Source organism: Canis lupus, chromosome 5, assembly GCF_003254725.2.
Source record: "Canis lupus dingo isolate Sandy chromosome 5, ASM325472v2, whole genome shotgun sequence".
NCBI lineage: Eukaryota > Metazoa > Chordata > Mammalia > Carnivora > Canidae > Canis > Canis lupus.
The window spans coordinates 21,530,067-21,557,325 of NC_064247.1; the positions used below are offsets into that span (position 1 = coordinate 21,530,067).

At 42.9% G+C, this 27,259-nt stretch overlaps 1 protein-coding gene and 1 long non-coding RNA gene across 5 annotated transcripts in view; one reads left to right on the plus strand and one right to left on the minus strand.

Annotated features, from left to right (window-relative positions):
• The window catches only part of LOC112671358 (uncharacterized), a 51,290-nt gene extending 26,228 nt beyond the window's left edge, over positions 1 to 25,062 (plus strand). The window contains exons 3-7 of the long non-coding RNA XR_007410468.1: positions 589 to 820; positions 17,895 to 18,070; positions 18,797 to 18,936; positions 22,519 to 22,648; positions 24,560 to 25,062. This is a non-coding gene — a long non-coding RNA (uncharacterized LOC112671358). The remainder of the gene's footprint in view (positions 1 to 588; positions 821 to 17,894; positions 18,071 to 18,796; positions 18,937 to 22,518; positions 22,649 to 24,559) is intronic.
• On the minus strand, positions 5,232 to 27,112 carry LAYN (layilin). 4 transcript variants are annotated; one of them, XM_025465579.3, is made up of 7 exons: positions 26,974 to 27,112; positions 23,455 to 23,752; positions 17,383 to 17,540; positions 13,987 to 14,019; positions 13,255 to 13,368; positions 11,115 to 11,211; positions 5,232 to 8,479 (listed from the first exon to the last, which is right to left on the minus strand). In XM_025465579.3, the coding sequence occupies exons 1-7, from the start codon at positions 27,056 to 27,058 to the stop codon at positions 8,116 to 8,118; spliced, it is 1,149 nt and encodes a 382-aa protein (XP_025321364.3). In that variant the 5' UTR covers positions 27,059 to 27,112; the 3' UTR covers positions 5,232 to 8,115. The 4 variants fall into 4 exon arrangements, with proteins under 4 accessions (XP_025321364.3, XP_025321366.3, XP_025321365.3 ...); XM_025465581.3 differs by having other exon boundaries at positions 13,285 to 13,368; positions 26,974 to 27,111; XM_025465580.3 differs by lacking the exon at positions 26,974 to 27,112 and adding an exon at positions 26,286 to 26,572.
• Between the last annotated feature and the right edge of the window lie 147 nt (positions 27,113 to 27,259).

Genomic DNA, 27,259 nt, shown 5'->3' on the forward strand with positions numbered 1-27,259 from the left:
CTAATCCAACCTGAGACTGGTGTCTGCCCTGGAGGCAAGTTGTTGTGAGGACCTGATATGGGGCATTTGGGGGCCACCCTCATGGGTAATAGTCCCTCCTGTGTTTTCTTGACCATCCACACAAAAGAGGCAGCTCCAGATCCCCCAAATTGTTGTTAGCTTTCCAGCCTACCCAATGCAGTGTAGTATTGAGGCTAGGGAAGAGGTGGTTTGAGAGGAGTTATCTGCCAAATAGAATAATGTGCTGTGATGTCTAGTCCAACTCCATTTATTTAAGACTCTTGTTTATTGTAGTACAGGTAGGGCTGGGGATGAAATGATGAGGATGCTGTGGCATAGGTTTAGGTAAAGTTCCTCAGCTGTAATCCTACCTTCTGATCTTAGTCTCTTATAAAATCAGCTGTTAGGGCTATGTGGCCATCTGTAGTTACAATCAAGAATAGAAATTAAAAAAAAAAAAGAAATTAAATGAGAATTAAAAAAATAAAAATAAAATCAGCTGTTAGAGATTCTAGAAAAAAAAAAAACAACCAAAAAACAAATTACCACCAAGCTTCTTTGGCCCCTTTCCTTTTGTGGCTTCTTTAGGGTCAAAGGAAATGTCTGTAATTCATGCACTGAGATGAAGAAGGAAGTTACAGGTTATTAAATCCAACCTTCCAACCAGTAGGAGACTGCCTCTGATGATAAGAACTAACACCGTGGTCAAGTGACTGAAAACTACGTCTGGGGGCTCCAAATCCTATCCCCTCCAGGGAATTACACAGCCTGTGTGTGAGCCTCGAGGGAATGAAGACTTTATAATTCTCACAGTTAGCAGGTATCTTCCTGGGTTTCAATGAAATCCCTCTTCCTCTGTTGGGAGGTTTGCTCTGTTGCTTCCCAGAATTTGGGAAGTGGGAGATGTAAATATATGATGGCTGGAAAATGCACTTTAATTTACAGTAGAAACAGTCTCTTTGCCTCAGTACAATTAGACTAAAAGTGTACCAGGCTCCTAAACACAAATAGTGCAGTAGGGGATACCATGCACAGCACTACTTCAAGTTTTGAAAAAGTAGCCAGTTTGTCTCATCCATAGAAACAAAGTCAAGCAAAATGGGGAGATAGAGGAATGTGCTCCAAAAGAAAGAATAAGAAAAAAAATCTCAGAAAAAGAAGTAGAACAGAGATAAGCAATATGCCTGATAAAAAATTTCAAGTAATGATCCTAAAGATACTCACTGGGCTGGAGAAAAGAGTGGAAGAACTCAATGAAAGCTTCGATAAAGAAATAGAAAATGTTAAAAATTGAATACAGTAACCAAACTAAAAACACACTAGAAGAGGTCAACAGTAGACAAGTGGATACAGAAGAACTTAGTCATCTGGAAAAGAGGGTAATGGAAAGCACACAGCTGAACGGAAAGAAAAAAAAAGAATTAAAAAAAAATAAGGATAGATGAAAAGATCTCTTGGACAACATCAAGCAAACATTTGCATTATAGAAGTCCCAGAAGAAGAGAGAAAGGTATAGAAAACTCATCTAAAGGAAATATAAACTGAAAACTTGTCTAACCTAGGAAGGGAAATAGACATCCAAATCTAAGAAGCACAGAGTTCCTACCAAGATAAGCCCAAGGAGGTCCATATGACGGAACATAATAATAAAAATGTCAAAAGTTAAAGATAAATAAGTCTTAAAAGCAGCAAGAGAGAAAGAAAGTTACTGCAGGAGAAAACCTATAGGCTATCAGCTGACTTTTGGGAGGGAGTGGCATGATATAGTCAAAATGCTGAAAGGAAAAAAAAAAAACCTATAAGAACACTCTACTTGGCAAGGTTATCATTCAGATTTTTTAAAATAAAGTATTTATTTAATTTTTAAAGATTTTATTACTTTGAGAGAGCAGGGGAAGGAGCAGAGGGAGAGAGGGGAGAAAGAATTTCAAGCAGGCTCCATGCTCAGTGGGGCTTGACCTCAAGACCCGGAGATCATGACCTGAGCCAAAAATCAAGAGTCAAATGCTTAAATGATGGAGCCATCCAAGTACCCCTATCATTGATATTTGAGAGATAATGAGTTTCCCAGACACACACACAAAGATAAAGGAGTTTATCACCACTAAATCAGCCTTACAAGAAATATTAAGGGGATTTCAGGTGGTAAAAGGCCATAATTAGACATAAGAAAACTATGAATAAAAAGATGTAAAATATGAAATCATATACATAAAATGTAGAGAAGGGAGTAAAAAGGGAAGAGAAGGGGAAAAAAGAATTTTTTATTTATTTAGAATGTGTTTTAAAATAAATGACCAAATTAATATAGACTTCTATTTACTTACAATGTTATGTATGAGCCTCATTGTAACCACAAACCCAAAACTTAGGATACACAAAAAATAAAGAAAGCACAAAGAAAGAGAAGAAGAGAAGAAACAGAGAAAACCACAAAAACAACCAGAAAACAAATTTTTTAAATGGCAATAAGTACAATATTATCAATAATTACATGTAAGTGGCCTAAATGCTCTGATCAAAAAGACACAGAGTGGCAGAATGGATAAAAAAGGCAGACCCATCTATATGCTACTTATGTGAGATGCACTTCAGACCTAAAAACATAACAGACTGCAGGTGATCAGATGGTAAAACATTTACCATGTAGCAATACTTTTATGAGACAAAATAGACTTTAAAACAAAGACCGTCACAGGAGACAGAAGAACATTACATAATGATAAAGGGATAAATCCCAAACCAAGATATAATGATTATAAATACCTATACATCTACCACTAGTGCACCTAAACACGCAAAGCAAATGGTAACAGACATAAAAGGAGAAATTGACGGTAATACAATAGCAGCAGATTTTAACACTCCACTTACATCAATGGATAGGTCATCCAGACAATTAATAAGGAAATGATGCTTTTGAATGATACATTGTACCAGATGTACTTCACTGATATATAGAACATTCCATCCAAAAACAACAGAATACATATTCTTTGCAAGTGCAAATGGAACATTCTCCAGAATAGATCACATATTAGGCCATAAAACAAGTCTTAATAAATTTAAGGTTGTAATTCTACATCTTTTCCTACCAGTATGAAACTAGAAATTAATCACAGGAAAAATAAAACCTGGAAAGCTCACAAACATGTGAAGACTAAACAACCAATGGGCCAATGATGTAATCAAAATATATGGGGACAAATGAAGATGAAAACACAATGGTCCACAATCTGGGACACAGAGAAAGCAGTTTTAAGAGTGAAGTATATAGCAATACAGGCGTATCTCAAGAAACATTAAAAAACAAACAAACAAATCCAATCTCATACCTAAAAGAACTAGGAAAAGAAGAACAAACAAAACCCAAGGTGAGTAGAGGAAAGGTAATTCAGATCAGAGCAGTAATAAGTGAAATAGACACTAAAAAAGTAATGGGGGAAAAATTGATGAAACCAAGAGCTGGTTCTTGGAAAAGACAAACAGAACTGACACCCTTACCCAGACTCAAGAGGAAAAAAAAAAAAAGACCCAAATAAATAAAATTAAAAATGAAAGGGAAGTTACAGCCACTAGAAGTAATAAATGAGATGTTCACTAATGGGAGTTTTTTAAGGATCAAGGACAAGAAGAGCTAGATGCAGTGGTGACCCCTTAGCTATTATCTGCTGCTGGTTGATTGTCCAAGGGAACAGTTGGGCAGATCAAGCCACCAAGTTGGCAGCCCATATAAAGACGACAAAACCTGCTAACTAAATATCAACCCCAATATTCCTGGAAGGATGGGAGGACCTCAGGAGAGCTAAGGATTGGAGATTTGGACACTGCACTGCTCCTAAAGCCAACTGGAAATATAATGAATCCTTATCCCAGAACCTCTTATGGAAGAAATGATTCTCCATATTCACCACTGCATCCATTATGGGTGAGATGCTGAGATCACATCAGAATCCACAGCTTGCCTACACGCTGTTAGTAAGGAGAACATTGAAGAGAATGCTGCTTAGACCAGTAAGCTTGATACAGCTGAAACTGCTTTTCAGGGGAGAATTTGTCTGAAGAAATTGATAAGGTCAACAAACTACTTGGTTACAACCAACCTCCCCTAAAGGCCCTAGATAAAACAGAACACAAGAACTCACACATCTTGATACTGTGTAGTATTGAGTTCCAACCTGGAACTAAGGAATATATCTGAATGGAGGCAGGAATGTTCCATTCCTCCAGCCGTGATCTTCACTTGGAAGAGGAGTGAAGGAGTGAAGGTTGTCCTCAGGAGTCCTGAGGTTGAATTTTGGGAAGTATTTCTGAAATATTGGAAGGTTTTAAAATACATGCCCAAATAAGATTATAGATCATTACAAAACTCAGTTATCTACTTAGCCAAGGTGGCAATAAGATTCTAAAGGCAAATGTATACGGTTAGTTAACAAAATCTAGCTAGCTCTTTAAATAGGGAAGAGTCAACTTTAATAGAAACTTCATTTTTCTAGGCAGATTAAAGATAAAGAAAATCCTTTGTTTACAACTTGGACCAATAATCTAAAACTGTCACTTTAACAGGAAGAAAACTCAAACTCCAATCTTTTGTCAGTGTACTTCTGATATTAAAACTCATGATTCCAACAAGATGAATTTAAAAGGTATATGCAGTCTCTTTCCCTCCCTGTCATCTCCCGTGTTGATATACAATGTTCTGACCAGAATCTCCCATCAGGAATGAAGGGCTCTCAGCTGTGGGAATGTGCCACCAGTCCTTCAACTCTCAGAGGCCATTAGGCATGGCCTTGACGGAAGACAGGTGCCTTGCTAAGGTCATGCCCTCTTCCCAGCTGGTCACATTCAGTGACTGTTATAAAAGTCCAGGCCTTTTGCCCTAATTTTGGATGGTTCTGAAGACTAATCCTACTTTGGAACTCCTCAGGGAATCAGTGAAAGCTTCTGTTGATACTCTTATCACTGCTTGACATCTGCTTGATCTGCTCTCTTACTTTCCCTTCTCTTCCCCAAGTGTTGATCACTCCCAAATACACTTTTTGACATACATACTAGTCTCCAACATCTTCATCAGTCCGACTGTGCACAAAATTTCTTTCCAAAGATCCCCTCTTACAAGCCTTCTATAACTTTCCTTTTTACATCAGACTTTGTTCTAAGTGTTCCCTCTTTGAACAACCAGTCCCACTTACCTTGCAAAGAGTCGTTCTTATTATTTCCAGTAGTCTTAATTACATTTATTAACATTATTTACATTTATTTGTTCTTAGATTACCCACAAAACTGCACTAGTCAAAGTAATAAAGTTTCTCTCTGAAACAAAAACAAATGAACAAACAAAATAGAAACAAACTCAAATACATAGAACTGTGGTAGAAAGACCAACACCATGCGGTTTTTCTCTTCTGACAAATTTTGCAATAGAGATAACACGAACCTGCCTTTCAGCAAACAGGTAGAACAGAAATTCTACCTCTAATGTTGATAACTCTGAAGACAGGTCCAATGTAATAATACCAACAACTTGAAATTAGCTTTAATATCAAACATTTTCCCAGATCACATAACTTTGAAAAATGTTTGAGTTTCCATTTTCTGAGTTTTAGAATGCCTGATTATTACAAGCGTTTGCCTTTAAGCCAACTAAATGGAGTACTTTAAAAAATTCATTTTAGGAAACATCTTACATTTACAATATACAGGGACACATATACAAATACACAAACAAGATGCAAACAAAATCTTAAAGGCCCAGTTTCCAAGTATCTTTTTATAAAACAAATCCATTGCAAGATGGGATTATAATTTATAGATCCATTATTTGGTCATTTTTCTTAGGAGTCTAACGAATATTGTGGCCAAATGGTGTTGCAGAAAAAAAAAAAGATTGTCATTTTAGAGAATACAGCCTAAAGGACTGCATGTGGGGATGAAATTGTCATTTCCCATATCCCAGTGAGAACACGGCTAGTTTTATTCAAAGATACCAAAAAGTTACAACAATGAACAAACCAAATGAAGCTGAGGGTACCTCTGTGAGCATGAGCTCCTCCCCAAAAGTCAGAGCTTCACCCAAATGAACCAAACAGAAGAAACAAGGTCACATGTCATTGTACACGAAGTACTCACCAAGAGATGTCCGTTCAAACCAAGCCCCAAAACTAGTTCCTTGCTATTATAGGTAAATTTGGTGCAGAAGGTTGGCAGTATCCAGGTGAGGTGAGTCCCCTGTGATTGCCTCTAGGACCAGAGCCTAGGCAGCCACTGGGCTGGTCACTGACTTACTTTAATGGCTGGGGGTTGATGAACCCTGAGAAAGAAGCTCCTGGCTGCCTTTCCAAATCTGTAACCAAACCCAATTCTGTCCACCTGATGCACAGCTAAGATAATCACTGTGATGTTGAGCAGGCCGCAAGGAAAGGGCTGATCTGAGAAGCAACCAGACCAGGAACCCAGCGGTGCAAGCCTCAACTCTACCTCCCCAAAGGAGAGTCAGAGAAATTTAAACCCAAATTAAAAGGGCCTGGGTAAAAAGTTGCAGCTGTGCTTATTAGTCCCATTAACATTTTGGTCACCAGCTTCAGTGACATAAAGTAAGTTGTTAACGCAACTCACCAGCTTCCTAGGCAACTCACCAGCTTCCTTTCTTCCTAGGCAAAAGGAAAGCTTTTAAAACTAAAACAACTCACTTACCTCCCCCACTCCGGGGAGTGTGACCAACAGGTCCTATAAATTTTTAAGCTGCCCTACATAGGCTTTTCTACAACGACCCGAAAAATAAATTGTTCATCCATTCAACAATTATTGATCATCTACTCAGTGCCAGGTGCTGTCTCGGGTGTAGGAGGTAGGATTACTAGGGCAGATGATGAAGCACAGCCTAACAGGGGCCTGAAGAGGGCAGCACAGGGGAGGGTTAAAAGGACAGGTTACAGAGCCAGGATATCTAAAGCAAAATGGGAACTCTGATGTTTTGGGGCGATGAATTGGTCCTCACCACGGCATTACTCTTGTTGCTTTAAATCCACAAAATCACTTCCTGGAAACAGGCATAAGTGACGTGTGTTTTACACTCTGTTCTCTGTCCTAGTGTGGTGGGTAATTGGGTGGTGATTACCATCTGCTGACTGTGATACTGCTCTGACCCAGACCAGCTAACTCTGTCTACTTTGGGGCGCCATTCAGGAGGCAAAATGACAAACTATGAAAAAATACATGATGAAAACTTAAAATAACAAGATGGAAGGAGTTTTCAGGTGATAGAACTCTCAGACCTCCCAAGTGTAAACAACTGACATCAAGTAAGTTTATAAGAAAATTTTCTGTGGATTCAAGTCCAAAAGTATTTGACACAGGTCCCTAAAACAAAAGGGAAGAATAATTACCATTGTCAGCAATATCATGTTGATGCTTCTGTAAAACAAACACACAAGGCAGGACGACAAACACGATCAGGGTGGGGCACACAAGCCTAGAAGCCAAGACTCAGATTTCAGTTCTAGTTTGTAAAGTACTTCCAAGTTGGATATTTCCAAGTTTGGATGTGAGGAGAAAGAAAAAGAGGTCCCCTGAGGCCACATGCTGAGGAAAGTCTCTAGACACAGACAGACCAACATTCTGCTTCCTGCTTTTGATTGGATTTGATTTGATTCTTTGAAAAAAAACGATCTGAGAATTGCCAATGCACAGGCCAGCCCAATGCCAGAGTACATGGGGTTTGAAAAGATTCTGTAATTTCTGTCTCTTTGTGATTACATGTGCTGCTGTATAGAGTAGGAAAAACAGAACCTAGTGGTGGGTTTCCCAGGTCCTGCAGCCACAACCTTACCCTGGCAAGGAAAGTGTTGTCCCTTGAAAGTCATAAATAACCCATCCATTGGTAGTTATTTTCTACTACGTGCCTGATGGTGGGCAGGGCAATTTCTCAGAAGGTTGGTCTGGAAAAGAAATTGGGAAAGGGGATATGGCCAAACTCAATGGAGATCACATGTTCTCCCCCATGACCTGATCTGAGCATTTTCATACACATTCTGAGTCTTTTCCTCATAGAAAACAGGAGAATTTTGCTCCTCCTTTCTTTCCCACTCCTGTTCATTCAAGTGTTTTTCATGTATCCTAATAACCATATATTTCATTTTCCACCCATCCAGACTCCTTGCTCCTCCCCATTCGGTCCGGGGAGAACTCGTAAATGTCATTGGTCACAAAACCACTCTCCATGCTCGCCAGAGTCATGAATCCACTTTCAGATGGGTTCACAGCCATGTTGTCATAGTCACAAGACATGTCATCGGGAGTGGCTTCTCCAGAGCACACTCGGAATGAAATGTTCTTCAGGTCTGGCCGGGTCTCAGCTAAGTCGGCTTCACTTTGTTTTCGGATGATGTTGTAAACCTCTAGGTCTGGGCTGTTCCCTTGGCGAGGAGAGGGCCAGATGGTGTGCTGCTCCTTTGTGCTGGGGCCTGGCTGCTCCCGTTTCCTAGGAGGAAGGAAAACTGGAGCTGAGTACTTTAGACAAGGGGATTGAGAATAGCCCTGTGGCTTCTGCTCCAGTAGGAGGAAGTCATCCCAGGCAATCACTACACGGCATTTCTCACCCACAGACACAGGTCAAGGCTTCGGGGTGGGGTGGGGTATGAAAATAGGAAGGTAGTGTTATATTCAAAGTGCTTGTGTATCTATATTCACTGCTGCCAAAGCATAGAACAGAGGTGATTATCTGGGGAACCCCAGAGCTCCTGCAGCATCCATGGATAGAACTGGATGGGAAAAATATCACATTTTAAAAAACTCTTCTCCAAGCTGTCCTTCAATTCTGAATGTAGGCAACAAATCAGAGTAGAATTAGTAATATCTTTGACTTGATACCAACAGAGTCACAGATGTTTTCATATCACATCACAGTTATCATAGATACCTTAAAATATTTTACACTCCTCTCTACTTCAAAATTATGCTAATTATACTCACCACTAAATAAATAACACCCACCCACACATTAATAAAGAAACACACCAAAAAACAAACAAACAAAACCAAAAAAAAACAAAAAACAAACAAACAAAAAAAAGAAACACACCTATTGCCAAACCACATTCAGTCTTCGGAAATATTTTGCTAAATTGTTTTTATCAGTACAATTGCTTTCTTTGCAATCCAATACATTTTATTTTATACATTTAAAGATCTTGTTCTGGGAAGGGGTCCAGAGGCTTTACCCAACTGCTACAGAGGTCTCTGGCCCAAAAAGATTAAAAACTGGGATACCTGGGTGACTCAGTGGTTGAGTGTCTGCCTTTGGCTCAGCTCATGATACTGGAGTCCTGGGATCAGTCCCGCATCAGGTTCCTCGCAGGGAGCCTGATTCTCCCTCTGCCTATGTCTCTGCCTCCCTCTGTGGGTCTCTCATGATTAAATTAAATATTAAAAAGAAAAAAAAGGTTAAAAACCTCTGAGATAGGCTCTAGCTTCGGAGTCACAATTCCTAAATCCTGTTGAGGTGCTAAATAGACTAAGGAAGAGAAACTTAAAACAACAACAACAAAAAACCAACTGCAGAGTAAGCAGTTGGAAAATATATTTGTAATATTTTAATTGAATTCTATTTTTAGATCAAAAGGAATTAACTAATAAAAATGATCATAGTAAGAGCCAACTATTTTCAGTGTTTATTATATGCCCATTCTGCATGCATTAACTGTTTTAAATCTAGTAATCCTATAAGGAAGATATTGTAAAATGAAGCAGGTTCTACCATTGACCCTTGAACAATGAGGGGGTTATGGGTGTCAACCCCCAACGCAGTTTAAAATCTGCATGTAACTTTTGACCTACCCCAGACTGAGCCATTAATAGCATACTGCTGACCAGAAGCCTAATACATATTTTGCATGTTATATGCCTTATATACTGTATCCTTATAAATAAAAAGTTAAAGAAAATGTTATCAAGAAAGTCATAAAGAAGAGAAAATATTTACATATATTTTCTTTATATGTATAAAGAAATAATATTATATATATATTATATATATATATATATATACATATATATATATAAAGAAAATATATTTATCTTTCTTGAAAATGTTATCAAGAAAGTCATAAAGAAGAGAAAATATTTACTGTAAAAATATTTACAGTACAGTATTTATTGAAAAATACTCAAAACATGTATAAGTGGACCCACACAGTTCAAACCTCTGTTATTCCAGGGTCAACTGTGCATTAAAATCTTACTAATTCATCTTCCAATGGTTATCAAAGGGAGTTGAATCTTAAACTGGACTTTAGTTTTCCTGTTGTAAAATGGGCATACCAGCCTTCTTCTTCTATATATGGTGTGATGCTGGGGAATAAAAAGGCAACTGAGAAGAGCTGTAGGACCTTCCAAAATGGTGGCACACGATCCATAAATAGAGATGCTCTAGGACAGTTAGTGCGGCTATTTTGTAGCAATCTATAATTATATATCTAATGAAAAGCAAAGTCAATTAAAAGGCTTTAACTATTTCATTTCAAATAGAGTGATTCAGTTTCAGATGTTTGCCAGAAGGCTTTGGAATAGTCATTTTTCAATGGCTCACTCTTTATTCCTTTACCCAATGAACCAACATTTTTGGAGTGAGGGCATACATTCATGAAAGCACTTTGCTGAGCGATGTGTGGAAACAAAGGAGGGGAGTAACAGTTTCACTCCTCGAGTCATTTGGAATCTTCCACACACACAAAAATTAAAGAATATAAGATCACTTTCTTTTTTTCTTTTTTTAAAGATTTATTTATTTATTTATTCAGAGAGAGCAAGAGAGAGGCAGAGACACAGGCAGAGGGAGAAGCAGGCTCCATGCCGGAAGCCTGACGTGAGACTCGATCCCAGATCTCCAGGATCACACCCCAGGCTGCAGGTGGCACTAAACCACTGTGCCACCAGGGCTGCCCAAGATCACTTTCTTAATTACAACCAAGCACAAATTCTTAGTACTTCTGAATGCCCTGAGCCCATCAGAGAATTTACTGTCAAATCTGCCATGGTAATTGAAGCAAACAGAGCAATGTCCAAATCTCAAAGAGTCTAGAAGATACAAAGGTCTACACAGTGAAGATTTTACTTGCCTCTTTCTATAGATCCAAACCCAACACACAACTGTGATGACCACAAGGAGAAGGATGATGCTGGGGATTAGAATGTAAGCAAGATTCAAGGCAGCTTCTGAAAAGAAAATCATATATTATCAGTGTTAGTGATATTGTTACAAGCTTCAAAATGAGCTTAAAAATGCATAATCAACACAGAATATTCCAAAGAGCATATTCCTGGAAGGAAATATATATACAGTTACCCAGTTAGCAAAGTCTTCTAGTTTCAGTAAGTGAGCATTTTCTACGTATTACCCGAAGTAATAGAGAAAAGAAGTTTACATGTTGGAGTTTCTTGCAAAATATCAGAACCACACTGTTAGAATTATATATATTTTTTTTCCAGAGGAAAGAGATTCTCTCTTTTCTTGTCTTTGCTCTTCCTTAACAAAGTAGAGTCTGCTTGGGCAGTGGTGATGTCTTTGGACAGAAATGGCAGTTCCCAAGGTGGGGTGGGGAAGAGGGAGGGAGGGAGGGAGAGAGAAGCAAATCTCAGGGCTATTACCAGGAAAGGGAAGATCACATGAAGCACATGAATCAGACTGTAACCTTCCCAACAAATCTGACTAAGACTATTGGATCCATTTGGGGCCAAGAGCAGTGACTGTGGAGGGCATTCAGAGGCCTGCTATCCTGACCTTTCCTGTCCTTTAAGACTTGGAACAAAGTCTAAATTTTCTGTCATGGGGATTTTAGGAAGAATCTGGGACTGGGGGACTGACTCCTTTCTTACTGGTCCAAGGTTCCTAACCTTCTAGAAGCTGTTGCTTTGTTTTCCTGTGAGGCTGCAAACCTGGCCACCATACACACACAGAGAGACCCAAATAAAACCCACTTTACATGCCACTATGATAACAATGAGCAATGAGAACTCCACCCACGTCTGTTTAGAACTTTGTACTTTTTTCGAAGCATTTTCAACACATGTTATTTGTTATACAATAGAAAATTTGACTACCTTTGTCCTTGGTTCCTGGAAGAGAGGCTCTAAATCTTTGGAATTTCTCAGGTAATAGGAATAACTTTGTTATTCAGGAGCCCCTCAGACCAAACAGAGTTTATGCTGATGAGGTGTCTCAGAAGGGGGACTGAGGATGGTTGGGGGTGGTGCTAGAGATTGAGTTCAATTACATGGCCAACCTCAATAAAGTGGTGAACACGTTGATGTGCCAGGAGGGTAATTATGCAATCTGATTCCATCGGGAGAGGATACAGAAACTCCCCATATGGGACCTCTCCAGACCTTACCCTATCTGTTTCTTTGCTGGCTGCTCCTGATTTGGATTCTTTACAATAAAATGCAGTCATAAATATACTGTTTCCCTGAGTTCTATGAGTTGTGCTAGTGAGTTATCAAAACTGAGGGGGTCGTGGGCATCCTCTGGATTTGTAGCCAGCTGATCAGAAGTGAGAGTGGCCTACACCCCTAAACTTGTGTCTGAAGTGAGGGCAGTCTTGTTGAGGACGGAGTCCTTAATCTGTGGGGTCTGCCCTAAATTGAGGTGGCTGGTCAGAACTGAACTGCAGTATTAAAATATCCTATTTCATTTTAGGGGCACAGTAATGCTCTCAGGTGAGAAACACAGCATTACTTCCATTATGCAAAAGATGACACCATAGCACAGAGAAATGAAGTGGTTTAAATGTTGCCCAGTGACATAAGCGCAGATCTCCCTCTTAAAACTCAAGGTGAGAGGCGAAGTTGAAATTCCATTAGGACTCCAATTTATCACCCCATTTTCTTTGATCCTTTATGATTTGAGTTGTAAAATATTTTTGCCCATTTCCTCTATCTGTTTCACAAGGGAGTATCAAGCACAGACATCATGCATCCTGCATCCCGCGTGGGATTTCTGCTCTTATTCCTCTACTGCTCTTGCAGTACCCCAACCCCTACCCTATGACTGCTGGGTGGTCCCCCACTCCCATCATCACACAGGCACTTCACATCCTGGCCAGTCTACTCTCCCGGGGTGTTTTACTGATGAAACCCAACACTGTACACACTTTCTGCAACGTCTCAGATGCCCTGTCTAGTTCACTTTTTTTTTTAGTAGTTACGGGAACAAAGTAGAGAAAGTAACCATGGGTAATTTATGATTGAGAGTTCCATCACCTATTTTCCCCTGGAGAGTTCTGTCCATACCGTTGTTTCCTTTAAATGTCTCTCTGGCATCTTCTTTCCCTGCGTCTCCCGGAAGTATGGGTGTTGCTGGCTCTGTTCCTTCACCTGAAAACAGACACATGGACTTGAGGAGGAAGGCCTCACAATCCAGGTGGTCTCTGAGGTCCCACCAGGTTGTAGGTGGGATGCCAACAAGAGGTAGCAATTTGACCGAGGCTATGGTGCACATATAGAAAAGTAAAAGGGTTGAATTTGCTGGCCAACAGATTTAATTGTTTTCATCTTCCTGGTAAGATTTTTGCTGCCAAGAATCATGTACTGAAGTAGACAGCAGGCGGCTGGTGTCAAGGCACAGAAAATACAGAGGTGCCAAAGGGCAGGGCCAATGACTCACTTCTAGGATTATAAATTATCTGTGTGGCTCACTTCTTTTCTCATTAGATTGAATTATTCCTTTCATATTGTAAATAATGACAAGTCACATCCCGAATTGAATTTGTGGGTTGTTGCTTTTCAGCTTTGGGAGAAATAGGCAATACCAGAAGAGAGATTAATGAACTACTTGACATGGCTGGGTATGGCATACACTTCTCCAAATGGTCTGACTTCACATCAGCCCCCTTCCTGTTGGAAAATCTGGTCTAAAGAACATATGGTTCTACATCCTTACAGGGAGCCTGGGAAACAGCCCAAATTAACCCAAATCTCAAATGAAAGGCTTACCTCCAGGCTTTATAGAAGGAGCTGTTGGTTTCTCTGTGGCAGAAAGAAACAAATATGAAAATAGTAACTAAATTTCCATGACATCTGGATGAAATTGGCCGAATCATGGCATCCACTTATTTACACATTCAATCACCTGATATACTTTATTTAGTGTTACTAGATGCCAAGATCTGGGTTAGTAAGTCAAAAGAATCACTTTTGCAGCAAGACTAGCCTTCCCCCAGCTTTGCTTGAGTATTTTTTTAAAAAGTATTTTAAAAATTTCAAATATGAGAATTTCCAAATATACACAAAAAATAGACTGGTAGAATGAAACTCTATGTACCCTCACTTAGCTTCAACCCTTATAACATGGCTAATCTTGTTTTAAAAGTAACCCCTACCCCTTCCCAGCTATGCTCAGGCCTGGATTATTTTAAAGCAACCAAAGACATCTTAGCATTTTCCACTGGGGTTGTTTTAGAGAGTAACAAACACTGACCTCCAAGCAGTGGAAGTGGCGGTGGTGGGAGGTCGGTAAGCAGACCACTGCCAGCCCCTAGGCAGACACTGGTGATCTAGACCATAAATCAGTTTAAATATCTCAAAGAGCCTCAGGACAACCAAGCTGCACAGAGAATCTACATCTACATGTTTTTACCTTTGGCTAGGAGTATGTCCCCCTGTGGTACTGGTAGGAAATCTCTTATGCTAATCAGATGCTCCGGGATTCATAGGGATAGGGTCCTTAAGGGCATGATTTTGGAATTCACAATCCTAAGGCCAGGATAGCAAATCTATTCTGAAGTTTCTGAAGGAAACTTTTAATCATCTTTCCCATAAGTGTGTGTGTGTGTATGTGTGTGCGCGCATAGGCACATGCATACACACACGTGAAAGCGTGTAAAGGTGATACAAATTGTTCATTTATTTCCAAACATCCAACCTATATAGTGCCTTCTACATATAAAAACATCATCATGTTCTAAGTGTTTTATGAAAACAAACACAATTTACCCTGGTAATAGCTTCATTGACGTAGTTGCTATTATTTTGGTGATTTTGTACGCCATGTATCCAAGGTACAGGAATAACTTGTCTAAATCTCACAGTGAGTGAGTAGCTGAACTGGAATTTGAACCAAATAAATTCAAGTAAAAATTAAAATTGCAAGGAGACAAACTGTGGTAGGTAGTGGAGATAAAATAGCAAATGAGAATAGTTCCAACCTTCTCTGGCTCGTACACTCTATAGGATGGCCATAACATATGGAAACACAGGATAATATTAACAAATATTAATTTTGTGATATTACATTATAATACATAGTATATTCAATAACATTACATGACCTATTCATTTTGTTTGTCCCTCCATGGTTCAATCCAGTGTGCAAAAGTGTATTAAACATGGCAGATTAATGCAGCATTTCCATTAATCCTTACGATGCATCTGCAATGTGCTGCCTCAGCTGATTTGTCTCTGATTTTCACTGAATACACATAGGTGTATTAGCAGACCCCAGAAGTAAGTGAGGGTTCAGATCTGGCTAGTGTGCCCCTACTCTACATGGTCATGTTGTCAAGTTCAGTTTTAGATATTATTCAGCCCTTCCCTTGCCACTCTGGCATATAGATCATGGCATATAGATCATGTGCATCCCTTGGAACTGCACTGGATGACCTTCCCCTAGCCCATCAAATGCAGGGATTAACTTGTTAAATAGGTATATTTCTAGACCTCATGCCAACCATGTAGTGAAGGGGACAAACTTATAAATAGGCAAAGCATTGTATGTGTGAGATGCCAAAATCCTCCTAGGAGGAAAACCAAACTTGGTTTTGAGGGGCCCTTGGAAGGTTTCCTAAAGGAAATTTTTTCAATTTCTTATTTTGAAAAATTTTGGATTTATGAAAATTTGCTAAAATAGTACAAAGAATGCCCATATATCCTTTACCCAAATGTTACGATTTTATCACATTTTGTTTATTTATTCTGTTATATTTGTCTATATTTTTATTTATGTCTCGATACATCCACATATGTATGAAAAACACATACAGACATACATGTGTAACTTTTTTACCGAGAATAAGTTGCAGACATGGTTACTCTTTATTCTAATTAATTCAATATGTATTTAAAAAGATGGGGGGGGGCAGGCTCTTATGTAACCACAGTAACGTGATCAGAACCAAGAAATCAACATTGATAGTCTATTGCCTAATAGACCTTACTCAAATTCTGCCAATTGTCCTAATCCTGCCTTTTATAGAAAACCATCATCATCACCCAGGTTCCAATCCACAATCACCTGTTACACTTAATTGTTATAAGAGAAAATGATGTTGAATGTGAACCCAAGTGAGAAAGAGTTGCTGGGAAAGGGTAAGAGTGTTCCAAGTACCGGGAACAGCAGTTAAGAGCTCTGGGGCAACTTCACAGAGCTCAGAGGGGAGTGAGGGGCACCTCACAGAGCACATGGGGAAGTGGGGGGCACCTCACAGAGTGCATAGGAGAGTGGGATGCACCTCACAGAGCTCACAGGGGAAGGATGGGGAAGGAGGGAGAAAAAAAACACCTTTTAGCAGCAAAAATCACAGCAAAAGCCTAAATTCAAACAATTTTAGGATTACTTAGTCTTCAACTAGATGCAACTAACAAGCCATTCTGTTCTGGCGAGGCAGGAAATGGTGCAGGATGGTCACTGGGTAGTTGGCTTCAGGGAGCTGAGAAACTTCAGGACAGATCAAAATCACTTGAAGTCTAGATCTAAGTGGGTTATGAGGGAGGAGTCTGGGAAACCCCAGCAGAGTGAGACTGCAGGCTTGTAGCCAATTCAAAACACTCAACAGATCCAGAGGCAAAGGCCAGTTGGATTTGCAAAGGCATGCAGAGAGGGTGGTTTAAGCCTGCTCCTCACGGAGACTGCCATCTGTCCAATGCCAGTGAAATTAGTGTACTCCATCATCTACTTGCTCTGGTCATTATTCTGTTTCCTTAAAGCCCCAGAAAATAATGCCATGTGGCTCTTAGAAGACTTGCAGGAACAGTGGCCAGCTTCCTTTCACATTTTTTCTTTTTCCCAAATTCTCTACAGCCAAGCTCACATGTGGAAAGAATGAGAATTTGTGATTGTCCACTTGGAGGGCTTTTTGCTTCCTGAACTTCTCACCATTCTCGATTTGTCGTACATAAACAAAACCCTTTCTTTCCTTCATCCCTTCCCTTAGCATCAGCTACTCTTCTCCTCTGCTGAGAATAGCCCTCAATGAGGAATTGTCACTCCACTCCCCTGGCATTTGCAACAAGCTGTCTCAGAGACCATGTAACAATTCTGAGATAGCAGCTGCTTACAAAGTTAAGAGAGGACACTGAGAATTCAGCCATGTAACTTGGGAAAAGATTCATTACCATCGGAATATTTGCAAATGAAATTGTTCTTCATGTTGCATCGGTCATCATTCCACTGGAACATGTAGAGGCCCCCGACACCAGCAGGAGCCGATGGTTGATGGTACATGACCACGCAGACCTCACTGCCGCATGAAGGCTCATCCACATACCAGTTCCTGTAGGAAAGAGGTCAACGATGGACACCATTGGAGAAGGAAACTCCAAGACTTTAAAAACCTTTGTTTTGCCATCAAGTGCCGTTGAGACACGAATTTAGGATTCTACTTCGGAAGACAATAGAGAGAGAGGCAGGAATTGAAGTGCTGCCAATGAGCAGAACCACGTGCTTTCTAATACAGACATCACCATCAATCCTCTGACATTTACCACAACCTCTTTGTAGGGAGGAATATATTACCATATGATATCTGCAAAGTAATTATGAGCAAAAGCAGTTAGCAGGGCCAATCTGGATGATCTTGTTTCTTTCTTGCTCTTTGCTAACTGGCTTTTGTTTCTCCTTGTTTTAGAAATCAGATGCATCGAGAAGAGGCATGGTTTATCTCAGCCAGAGCTTGACCTGCTCACATCTCTCTGCTTTTTGACAGTCATAGACAGTCATAACTGCCTTTCTAGCCCTGGGATGTAAATGGAAAATTCAAGCATCTGAGCAAGACTTTCCAAAATGTAGAGGCTGTCAAAGCAGGTGAGGGGGTGGCGGTAAGAGGAGACGGCCCACATAGTCTTTTTCAGTTTTTAAGTTGTTTCCACGTCATCAGGCAGACGAGCCCCTCCCTCTGCCTCTGCTGCCAGATTTCTTGTCTTTGTCTTCCTACCTCTTGAATGGGGTGCATTAGCAGCCTGCGCTTCACTACCCAGTGTTACTTGGAATTAAATGGTGCTGCCACCCAGTTGGATATTGGGTGCCAGGTTAAGGCCTTGGATTCTACAGAGAATCTAAATGCTGTGAGCACCCGCTGTATGCATTGACTCAGGGCTGGGCTTTGTAGTCTGCATGGTCATCCACCTGTCTTGCCTCCTTCCAAGGCCCAGGTCTTGCCCTGATGCTCAGATTATTTAGCTGAGTCCTGCTGCTCTGCATAGATCTTGAGAGCCTCTCCTTGGAGGCAGCTGAGAGATAGGTCTCCTTGTAGCACCTAGGTATGCCTCTGTTTGAGTGCTATGTTACTATCCACCAAAGGGAAGATCCTCTGCTGCACCCACTGGGTTGATTTGCCTAGATAATAACTGAACTTGAAGCACTGCTTGGATGCTGCATCTGGACAGCTGGGGGCCCTGACTTGGGCTGGGCTCTGACCCAGTAGTTATAATGACCAGACCATATTCTAACCCACTTGGTAGATCTTTTACCTTGACTTACCCTGTTCTTTTTCCCACTGGCATTATGGCTTTATGTTATTTCATTTCACAGCTGATGGAATAGATGGAATATTATGCCAGGCACCTAGGTTGTGGACTCAAGCCAGCTCTCAGGCTGGGAACTCACTGATAGAAGAGGAGGCCAGGTTCTTCAGGAGGAGGGACCCTGCAATGCCACAGTTGGCATACATGGTAATCATTTTTCTTGTTCTCCCAAAGGGACTATGGCTATTTCGTAGAGTTATCCATGCATTGGGGAAGGGGAATATCCAAACGTTATAAGAACTGTTGGGCACAGGATGCAAGTGACATTGATATTTGAAGACTTGAAATGTCATCAAGGCTACCAGGAACATATTGAGGTCAGGTATGAAATGGAGTTCTGGCCTAGGACCAGCTCATGGGGGGACCCATAAAGTGGGCATTTCCTATATGACTTGAACAGCCGTATTTGGTAGTTGGTATAGTTCTACATTGGTTCTTTAGCCTACAAAGTAAGAGCTATAATAGTGGACTAGGTCAAGCAGAAGCTTCTGAAATTGCACTCTTCCACACCCTCTCCAAAGCAGTAAATAAAAAAAATCAATATTTTATCCAGGAGAAGATGACAGAAAGTAGTACTTCCCTTGAAGATCTAGAGAATGCAGTGGGGTGGGGGGTGGGAGTGGAGGGTAGTCTCCATCATATCTCTAGTTAGTTCACTAGTCTGGACCCTGCAAAAACCAGGCAGATCCCAAAGGATGATACCAGAGTAGCATAAACACAACTAAGTAGAAGTCTCAATTACAGCTGCTGTGCCATATGTGGTATCTTTGCTAGAGCAGGTTAACATGCATGCAGGGTACTTAGCATGCAGATCCGGTGAACATAATATTTTCCATCAGAAAGAGAATCAGAAACAGTTTGCATTCATTTGGAATAGACAACAGCATATATTTATGGTCTTACTTCAGGCCTATGTTAATTTTCTCACCCTCTGCCATAGGAGACTTTGGTATAAGGAGACTTTGCAGAAAATCACAGTAGTCTACTATATCTCTGACATCATGCTACTGAACCAGATAAACTTAGTAAGACACTCATATGTCTAGAAGGTTAGAGATAAACTCTATGAAGATTTAAGAGCCTGCCACTTCATGAAAATGTGTAGGTTTCTAGTGATTTAGGGAATGCCTGAACATCCCTTTCATATTAAAGGACAAATATTGCATCTTGAAGCATCTTTCAATAATGTAAAGGAGGAAGCATAGCACCTAGTTGGCCTCTCTGGGTTCTAGAGGTAACATATTCCACATTTGGGAATATTGCTCTGGCCCATGTACCAGCCAACATGAAGGACAGCCAGCTTTGAGTGAGGTCTGAAGCCAAAAAGGACCCTGAAGCAGGTCTAGGCTGTGGTGCAAGCATATTTTCCCATTGGGCCATATAATCTAGGAGATTCTATTAGTAGAGGTATCAGTGATAGGAAATATAATGCTGTATAGAATTTGTGAAAAGCTCCAATGAGAGAATAACAGTGTAGATCGCTAAGATTTGATAGCAAGGGCATGTCATCTGTAGCTGAGAAACAATCACCTTTTGGAAAACAACTCCTGGCTTGGCTACTGGGCAAGGAGCACCAAGAGACTGTGCAGTCCAACCTGCCCATGATGAATGAGGTGCTGTCAGACACAACTAGTCCTGGGCTGGGCAGGCCAAGAAGCAATCCATTCTAAGATGGAAGAGGTATATCCAGAACCAAAGAGCACTCACTGTATAAGCAGGCAGAGCAACCTGCCATGGCATCTACCACTGTCATTCCAAAGCCCCTCTCAGCTTACACCTATACCTGCATAAAGGAATCCTTTATGACTTGCTTCAGAGGCTGCCTGAGTTTGGTTCATGGATAGGTCAGCCAAATACGGGAGTATGATTCCACTGGACAGCAGCTGTATTATGACACCACTCAGAGTTGGCCTTGAAAGGTCAAGTGGTAAGGGGACATCCTCCCAATGTCTTCAGCTTAGATGGAGCACTTAGTTAACTACCTTGCATGGGCAGAGACATTACTGGAGGTTAGAATATATAAGGACTCAGGAGTAAGGCAAGAGCTTGGCCAGATGATCAGGAGTCGAAAAGGAGGAAGAGAAGATTGGAGATGAGGAACTCTTAGATAGAATGACATGATATGAATATACATAGGGGAATAGGCATAAAGTATAAGGATCTATCACATGTTAAAACCCATCAGAAAGCACTTAGCATAGAAGAGGCACTAAACAGCCAGGGAGACAAAATGACTCAGTTAGTTGATGGCAGCTAGCTTATAATCAGCCACCCCATTGCTGGCACAATAGATACATACTCTACTAGCCATGTGGCAGGGATGAAGGCCATGCATGGGATCAACATGTCCATTTCCACTCACCAAGGCTGATCTAGCTACTGTAAACATCTAACCTTCCAGCAGCAGAGGCCAAAGCTAAATCCCTAAAGGAAGACCAACCCTAGGACACCAACCTGGCATCTGGTAGCAAGTTGACTATGTTGGACTCTTTCCATCCTGAGAGGGGCAATGATTCATTTTGTTGGGAATAGATGTACAGTCTGGGTATGAGTTTGCCTTTCCTGCCTCAGGGCCTCAATCAGCACCAGTATGCAATATTTGATCAACCAACATGAGATTCCAAATAACACCTCATCAGACCAAGGGAACTATTTTATAGCAAAGGAGGTGTGGGAGTAGGCTTGTCGCCTGGGGATTTACCGGTCACATCATATCCTGCACCATCTGGAAGTTGCTAGCTGGACAGAATGGTGGAAGAATTTGTTGACAACACAGATGAAGCACTGGCTTAGAGGGAACACTTTGCAAGGAGGGAGCATTATCTCCCAAGACTCAGTGCACACTTTAAATAAATGTCCTCTGTATATCATCCCATGTCCCCAAGAGTAAGACTACATGGGTGTGAGAACCAGTGGGCAGAAACAGGAGTAGCCTTGCTTACTACCACTAGTAGTGACCCACTTGGGGAATTTGTGCTTCCTGTCTCTGCAGTGCTGGGCTCTATAGGTTTTAGATGGCCCAGTACCCAAAGGTGAAATACTTCCACCAGAAGATACAGGAAAAGTCTTATTAAACTATGAGTGATGGCTGCCACTTGGGTGCTCTGGGATCCTTATGTCTTGAGACCAGCAGGCCAAGAAGAACAATGATTATCTTTGCAGGAGGTAACTGGTCCTAATCCCAGGAGGAGGTAGCCATCCTGTCACCCATTCTGGGGAGGGAGAAATATATTTGGTATCCAGGTTATCTACCTGAATTCCTGTGGGTACTCACATACCTAATTTCGATGGTAAATGGAAGTGTTAAATGACTCCAGCCTGAGAAGTGCAAGATGACTGGGGCCTAACGTTCCTCAGGGCTGAGGGTCTGGGTCCTGCCACAAGGTAAGCCACTGAGGCTCCCTGAGCAGAGAGTGAGGGGAATCTAGACTGGATGGTAGAGGAGGGAGGTCAATGAGTATCAGCTGTGGCCCTGGGACTAGCTCCTGTGGTGAGGAGTGTAGTTCGTCATACTAACTTTCCTTTTTTCCCCCTTTGTTTTAATTAGAGAGGGGGGGTGCAGAAGGAGAGGGAGAGGGGAGGGAGAGGGAGAGGGAGAGAATCCTAAGCAGGCTCCACGGCCAGCATGGAGCCTGACACAGGGCTCGATCTCACAATCCTGAGAAATTAAGAATGGGATACTTAGCCAACTGAGCCCCTCAGGCGCCCCACAAATTTCCCTTTTTAAAGTTTCTTCCAGGAAGAGAGGCCTGTGAGAACCTGGAGGGGCTACCTGTGGCACCCAGATGGAACATGTGGATCTGATTAGCATAATGGATGGACTCTGATAGACGCTGACCTGTTGTCTTCAAGATAACAGGTAAAAAACATATATTTTAATCTGCATTCTTTTGATTGACAATGATTCAAACTTTTTTTTCCCATGTGATCATTGACCAGTTAGATTTTCTATTTTTCAATTGCTTAGGTTTTTTGCCTCTTTATCTTTTGGGGTTTATTGACTTACATAAATTTTTAGTGTCTTAATGACTTACATAAACGCTTTATCGTAAAAAAGATATTTACTCTGTAATTTGTTACATTTATCCAGTCTTTTTTTTTTCTTTTTTCATTTATCCAGTCTTATGTCTGCCTTTTCACTCTGATACCTTTTGATGTTTGTCCATGTCACTGCATTTCTTAGGGAGGAACAATGGCAAGGCCATGGTATCAGGGTGGGGTGTGAAATGAGTGGGTCCTGATGCTGTGGGTTTAGGAGGATCCTCCAAAACGCAGGCTTCCTTGAGTTCCCTTTTGGCCCAACCAGGCCCACCCCTGTGGTATGGAGCCCTACAGTAAGTCTCAGCCCCACAGATCTTCAATCTCTCATTGGGGTTCTAATCCAAAAGGCTGGACAGCCAGAACCACTGACTTCAAGCATCATGTGCTATTAAAACAATGCTTCTGGGCCACATCTCCCTGGACAGAGCTCTTGGGACATGAGTTGGGCACAGATCCGGGCTGATTCACCACCCTCACCACACTGCTTTGGCCAGTGCCATCCTCTAAGGGCTCTGCCTGGCTGGACCTTCACCTCTTCCCCACTGACCAGGCATTGTGGATTCAGCCTGCCTCCTTTTTGAGTTATGTCAAGTGAGTTAGCTCTGTGGGTTTCTACACACTTACCTGAATGCTGACGTGCTGCCATCTGTCCAAGCATAAAGGTCCTGGCAGGCTGTGCTGTTGCTTTGTCTCTCCTCCCGCCTCCGGAGCCCAATCCAGAAATCACCATCAGACGCCAGGAGGTTTTCAATGAACTTTTCTATCAATCTCTGCTCATCCTGAGACTCGATGCTAAGGAGCTGGCCCCCATCTGTCCTGCAGGCTGCATTGGCTTCCTCAAAGTTCAGTCTTCGAGAAGCATCATGGAAGTAAATGACTTTATAACAAGGCCTTTGTGTCCCTTCCCGGCAGACTGGCTGTCCTAGAGAAAAAAGAAGCCAAGCTATTTTAGTACTCCCAAAAGTATACCAGGGCAGGGATGCTCAGGGGCAAGTGAATGAAGCTACCCCTGGGCAGGAATTCTGATTACTCATCTGTGGACTGTATAATGTCATTTAGTGCTTGAGAGCAAATTAATATCCCTCCCTGCATCGAGATGCAGTAATTTCAACTCTGATGCCTGTATTGTGTAGGGACTCCATGTTTTGTTTGCTCCATTACAGATTCTTCAAGAGCAGACATTTTTGACTATGCTTTAAAAGAGAGGTAGCTAAAAAAAATAAAAAATAAAAAAATAAAAGAGAGGTAGCTGAAGACTTATGGTTTCACTTAAGGTCACACACATATAGCACTTTCACGTCATCAGGAAGTCTCAGGGGACAGTATTGTTTAGAGTGAGTTATCTCTGGTGCTTCCTTAGGTAAGAGAGGTATTCTGAAGTTGGCTGTGGGCTCCTCTATCCTGGAACCCTCTGCCTGTGTAGTAGGACCAAGATTTCGCCCATGCTGTCCTATAAGCAGAAGCTAAGAGCATCCAGTCGATGGGGTTTTCTGCTCTGAATGATCTCACCGAAAGACATAGTTAAGGTTTACTGAACTCTTACCACATGGCATGAACTATGCTAAGGGCTTTTACATTTACATCTATACTTTATTTCATTGAACCTCATAGTAATCCCCTGATGTAGATATTGCTTATGCCCCATTTTACAGAGGAGAAAACTGAGGCTCAGAGAAAGTAAGTAATTTGGCTAAGGTCACATAGCTACTGGTAGCATCATCAGAGTCAGAACGAGGTTCTGATTACAAAGTCAAACCTGTAACTGTTGAACCGTGCTGCCCAGTTGCCACTCTGCTGCAGTTTCAGGCTGCATTGGGAGCCTATGTAATGTGCCTTATCCAACTGATACCTGGAAGGCTGAAAACCATCTCCGACGGATGGGATTCTACTGAGGAGGAGCAAATTGTTCACCGGTACATGCGCCCCTAGCTTGCATCTGGGCAAAACCTTGCTGTGAGCAAACTTCGTTCCATCAATGTGTATTGAGTGTAGGCTTTGTGGCTGGCACGGTGCTAGATGCTGGGACTATAGAAACAAAGGCCAGGGACACCTGGGTGGCTCAGTGATTGAGTGTCTGCCTTCAGCTCAGGGCATGATCCAGGGATCCCAGGATTCAGTCCTGTATCAGGCTCCCCACAGGGAGCCTACTTCTCCCTCTGCCTGTGTCTCGGCCTTTCCCTCTGTGTCTCTGATGAATGAATAAATTAAATCATATATATATATATATATATATATATATATATATATATATATAAAAGAAACAAAGGCCAGTTCCTAGCCTGCAGAAACACATGCCCCTGGACCCAAATGTACAAGTGAAAACTAAATTTCAACAAAGGAAGTCCCTTGCAATGTAAGAGCCAGATTGTGGGCTGTGGGTGTGAGAAAGGGATGAAGGGTTTTGGTTTGGGAATCTCTTCCCAGCCCTCAAGGAATGTTCTCATTTTCCTAATTTGTTTTGCAGCCTTGTGGGGAATCAGATAGCATTCATCCCTATACTGACCAGTATATGGGGCAAAGGCTGCAGACAGTTGACTGCATTTTCAGTGCTGAAGGGGAACAGCACATGTAGATAATCCAGGAAACTCCCAAGAAGTCTTGTTTCTACTGCTTCTTTTATCACTTTTGTAAGGAAATTCTCAATAAGCAACAAGTTATAAGAGTTTTGCATCTTCTCTCTATTATTCATCTGCTCTTGCTAGAACTCTAACAGGACTGGCTCATCAGCAAATGAAGAGGCCTCAAAAGTGCGATATTTTCACTAAGAGGGTGTTCCAGAGAGAATGGGTGCCCCTGGCCAGAGAGGCTGTGGCTGGCACACTGCCTAGGGAGAAGACCCAGCCAGCCCAGCTATTGTGATTCCCTCAAGGTGGCTCCAAATGGGGCAGCCAGTGAAAATGAACCTCAGGTACCTCCAACCTGGTACACGGGCATAACATAAGGTGGAGCTGAATTTACTGGCAGTCCCCAGTTTTCTACCTTTGGTTTATCAAGGGAAAACATAACACCTTAAACGGGTTTCCTGTATGGTCCAGCCTGACCACACTCTGCAAGTCAGCCGGTGAGTGCCAGAGAGAGCCAGAGCTGGAAGGATGCCTGAGGCGCATCTGGTTCCCCTGCCTTCAGGAAGTGTCTTTCTCTTCTCATTTGCAGGAAGGGGAAGGGCGGGGGCTTCTGTTCCCCACGACCTAGGACAAAGCCCATGCAGCCCTAACCTAGGCAGCTTAGTTCAGACGCACCCCCCCTTCTGCCGCCTCGCAGCCCACCCCCATTCCGAAACACACTTTAGATCCTTTCTATCAGCTCTGCAAGCACGGATAACGGAGTGGAGGCTGTCATTCTCCATCCTCTGTGGGCGGTCTGTCCTCGCCCCGAAGACCTGAGAAAGAGGCACGGACATCCTCCCCCCCGACATGCAGAACAAATAGAAGAGGCAAGAAGCCAAAGCACTGTACCTCCTCTGAGGTCCAAGTCCGAGGCTGCATTGACACGACAGGAGGAAGGAAGCAAGAGAGTCATTCCCCTGAGTCAGGCGGGGCTTGTCCCGCGCTAACCCGGCTTCTTTCTGGATCTCTAAGCGCTCTGCTCCAGAGCTGGATCCCGCCATCCTCCCCCCACAGAAGAGACCAGGAGCAACAGGCTGGGCTCCCACCGCACAGCCGATCCAGAATCCCCACCGTCCCCGCCTCCTCCCGGAACAGGAGACCTCCCGGGTGGGCGGGAGGAGGGTCGGTGAGCCTGTCCCCGCGCGGGGGTGCCGGCAACTGTTGCGCCACGCGCGGTGGGGCGGGCTCGGGGGACGCCTCCTGGGACAGTGTGCCCACTGCCGCACCTGGCCTATGTGCCCTAACGCCCGGAACTCCGGACGGGGAGCGGACTTTGAGGGTTCCAGGATCCGCAAGGATCCGCGCGGGTCTCAGCCAGCCGCGGGGCGACCGCTCCCCCACCAGCAGGCGCGCGGGAGGGGAGTGGGGGCTGGGTCCACTAGCGGAGCGGGGGACGCCCCTCGCCTCTGCAGGGGGCCGGAGAAGCGGTGCTGCGGGCTCGAAGGCGGCCCGCAGCGGCTGGGGAGCGGCGGGCGCGTCTGCGGAGCCCTCCGGGGACCGGCCCCGCCCCAGCCCTCGCCCCTGCGCGCTCACTCACCGCTCAGCAGGCGGCCGGTGGCGCCCCGGGGCCCCGCCAGCAGCGCGGCCAGCAGCACGGCCTGCAGCGCGGCTCCCGGCTGCATGGCCCGGCTCGGGTGCGCCCTCGAACACCGCGGACAGCGCGGCGCCACGGCGCTGGAGCGGACCGACCCGGGGCGGCGTGCGCGGCGACTGCAAAGGCGGCGGCAGCATCTCCCGAGAAGCCCCGGACCCGGCGTCCGGAGGAGGCGGGGAGGGCGCGGAGCCAGCGCACCGCCCCCCGCCCCCTGGGACGTCACGGAGGG

Bases quoted from the DNA above. Each gene is read 5' to 3' on its own strand.
- LAYN (XM_025465579.3), bottom strand. From the start codon at position 27,058: ATGCAGCCGGGAGCCGCGCTGCAGGCCGTGCTGCTGGCCGCGCTGCTG. The intron at 17,541-23,454 runs GTAAGTGTGTAG...TCTTTCCTACAG, and splicing joins GGCAGCACGTCAGCATTCAG to GAACTGGTATGTGGATGAGC. The intron at 14,020-17,382 runs GTAATGAATCTT...TTTCTGCCACAG, and splicing joins CATTTGCAAATATTCCGATG to AGAAACCAACAGCTCCTTCT.